The 2,230-nt window shown below is 43.4% G+C and overlaps 1 protein-coding gene and 1 long non-coding RNA gene across 2 annotated transcripts in view; both read left to right on the plus strand.

Annotated features, from left to right (window-relative positions):
* Positions 1-1,046, plus strand: part of LOC104729109 — a 2,988-nt gene extending 1,942 nt beyond the window's left edge. Inside the window, exon 3 of the mRNA XM_010447999.1 lies at positions 292-1,046. Within this exon, the coding sequence (XP_010446301.1) occupies positions 292-824 (533 nt within the window). The 3' untranslated portion in view covers positions 825-1,046. The remainder of the gene's footprint in view (positions 1-291) is intronic.
* On the plus strand, positions 1,667-2,172 carry LOC109127563. The gene is made up of 3 exons (XR_002034128.1): positions 1,667-1,821; positions 1,910-1,988; positions 2,089-2,172. It is a non-coding gene; the product is annotated as an uncharacterized LOC109127563 (long non-coding RNA).

Consider the following 2,230-nt stretch of genomic DNA (forward strand, 5'->3'; position numbering starts at 1 on the left):
GCAGTCTCCAGCAGCACCAGAATTCAACTTCGAGCGCATCCAAGACTCGAGAGCTGGAAGACGCAGCGACCAAGTGTCAGCTTAAGGCAATGGCGGCCAGAGCGCTGTGGAAGCTGGCCAAAGGCAATTCCACCATCTGCAAAAGCATCACAGAGTCCAGAGCTCTCCTCTGCTTCGCTGTTCTGATTGATAAGGGCAACGAGGAGGTCAGATACAACTCAGCTATGGCGTTGATGGAGATCACGGCCGTTGCAGAGCAGGATGCTGATTTGAGACGCTCCGCATTCAAACCCAATTCCCCGGCCTGCAAGGCTGTGGTTGATCAAGTGCTTAGAATCATCGAGATGGCAGATTCTGAGCTACTTATCCCCTGCATCAGAACCATTGGGAACCTTGCTAGAACATTCAGAGCAACTGAGACACGGATGATCGGCCCTCTGGTGAAGCTTATGGATGAACGAGAGCCCGAAGTGACAGGGGAAGCAGCTGTTGCCCTCACGAAATTCGCCTGCACAGAGAATTACTTGCATAAAGATCACTCGAGGGGCATTATAGAAGCTGGAGGGGGCAAACATCTGGTTCAGTTGGCCTACTTTGGAGAGAGTGGTGTTCAGATTCCAGCGTTAGAGCTCCTCTGTTACATAGCGCTCAATGTTCCAGACAGCGAGCAGCTGGCAAAGGACGAGGTTCTGGCAGTGTTGGAGTGGGCATCGAAGCAGTCTTGGGTTACACAGCTGGAGAGCTTAGAAGTTCTGTTGCTGGAGGCTAAGAGCAGACTGGACCTTTACCAGTCGAGAGGATCCAGGGGTTTCAATTTCAATTGATTCATTGTCTTCGATTTTTGATGCAGCGAATGCAGAATACGATGTTGTTTAATACACTCTTACCCTTTGTAAATCAAGAACAAAAAGGCTTTGAGCTTTTTGTAGTTGATCTTCTCTCTCTCTCTCTCTATATTTCTCTTGTTGATCCTTTCTGTACAGATTCATATATCTGCATACGATATCATTGATTATTTGAGCCTTTTTTAAAGGTGTTTCCTGTAATCTGGGATGAAAGCTCTGATGCATAAAGGAAACAAAAGTTATAGACTCCTCCCTGTGAGTCTCTCTCTTTTTTTTCTTTTTCTTTCATCAGTCTCTCTCTATTGACTAAACTGACTATGAATGAAACCTTGGGGGATGATGCTGCTACATGTCAAAGTAGAAGAGTGCCCATTAAACTGTTTGAGCCCAATTAGTTAGTTAGCCCAGTAACTACTATAGGATGGGGAAGCAGAAAGATGTGATATGTGGACGATAGGGGCATGAAATTGGGAAAGCTAAATTAGGACAAAGCTGTAATAACTTATCCTCTCTAACACTTGGCCTCACATTGCCCTTCACACAATCCACACACATCCAATCACAGCCTCATCATATATCTCCCGCTAACCTTTTTTTTCTTTGATCTTTTTGCTTATTATCATATATTTTTCTTTGATCTCCACATCTTCTTCTTCGTTTGCCATCCATTCTGATCAAACATGGCAGCTGCTATAAGCGCTGCAGTCTCTTTACCTTCCTCCAAGTCATCTTCTCTACTCACGAAANAATTTTTTTTTTTTTTTTTTTTTTTTGTATTTGCATTATATCTTCTGCAACTGCAAGATTTTGATTAGGTTGGTTGAAAAAATGATGAAATTTAGGTGAGATTCCGTATAGAGAAGGGCAATCGATAGGAGTGATTCCTGAGGGAATTGATAAGAACGGGAAGCCCCACAAGCTGAGGTTATACTCCATCGCCAGCAGTGCCATTGGTGACTTTGGAGACTCCAAGACTGTAAGCTTTCCTTCTTATAACATTACCAATGAAAACTCCAATACAATACAGATGAGTTCTTCTCTTATCTGGCTATGAATTTTTGCAGGTTTCTCTCTGTGTCAAGAGATTAGTTTACACAAATGATAGCGGGGAGACTGTTAAGGGGGTCTGCTCCAACTTCTTGTGTAAGACGAAGAACAATTATGGGGTTCTGATTGGATATCTTACGTTTATGGGGGTTTAAACTCTTCTTATTGAGTTTGCTGTTGTTTGGGTTTCTCTCAGGTGACTTGAAGCCTGGTGATGAAGCTTTGATCACTGGACCTGTTGGCAAGGAAATGCTTATGCCAAAAGACCCAAATGCCACCATCATCATGGTACGTCATCACTCTCACTTGGAGAAGACTTTTATGATATAATCTACATT

The sequence above is a fragment of the Camelina sativa genome, chromosome 11 (assembly GCF_000633955.1).
Source record: "Camelina sativa cultivar DH55 chromosome 11, Cs, whole genome shotgun sequence".
NCBI classification, from domain to species: domain Eukaryota; kingdom Viridiplantae; phylum Streptophyta; class Magnoliopsida; order Brassicales; family Brassicaceae; genus Camelina; species Camelina sativa.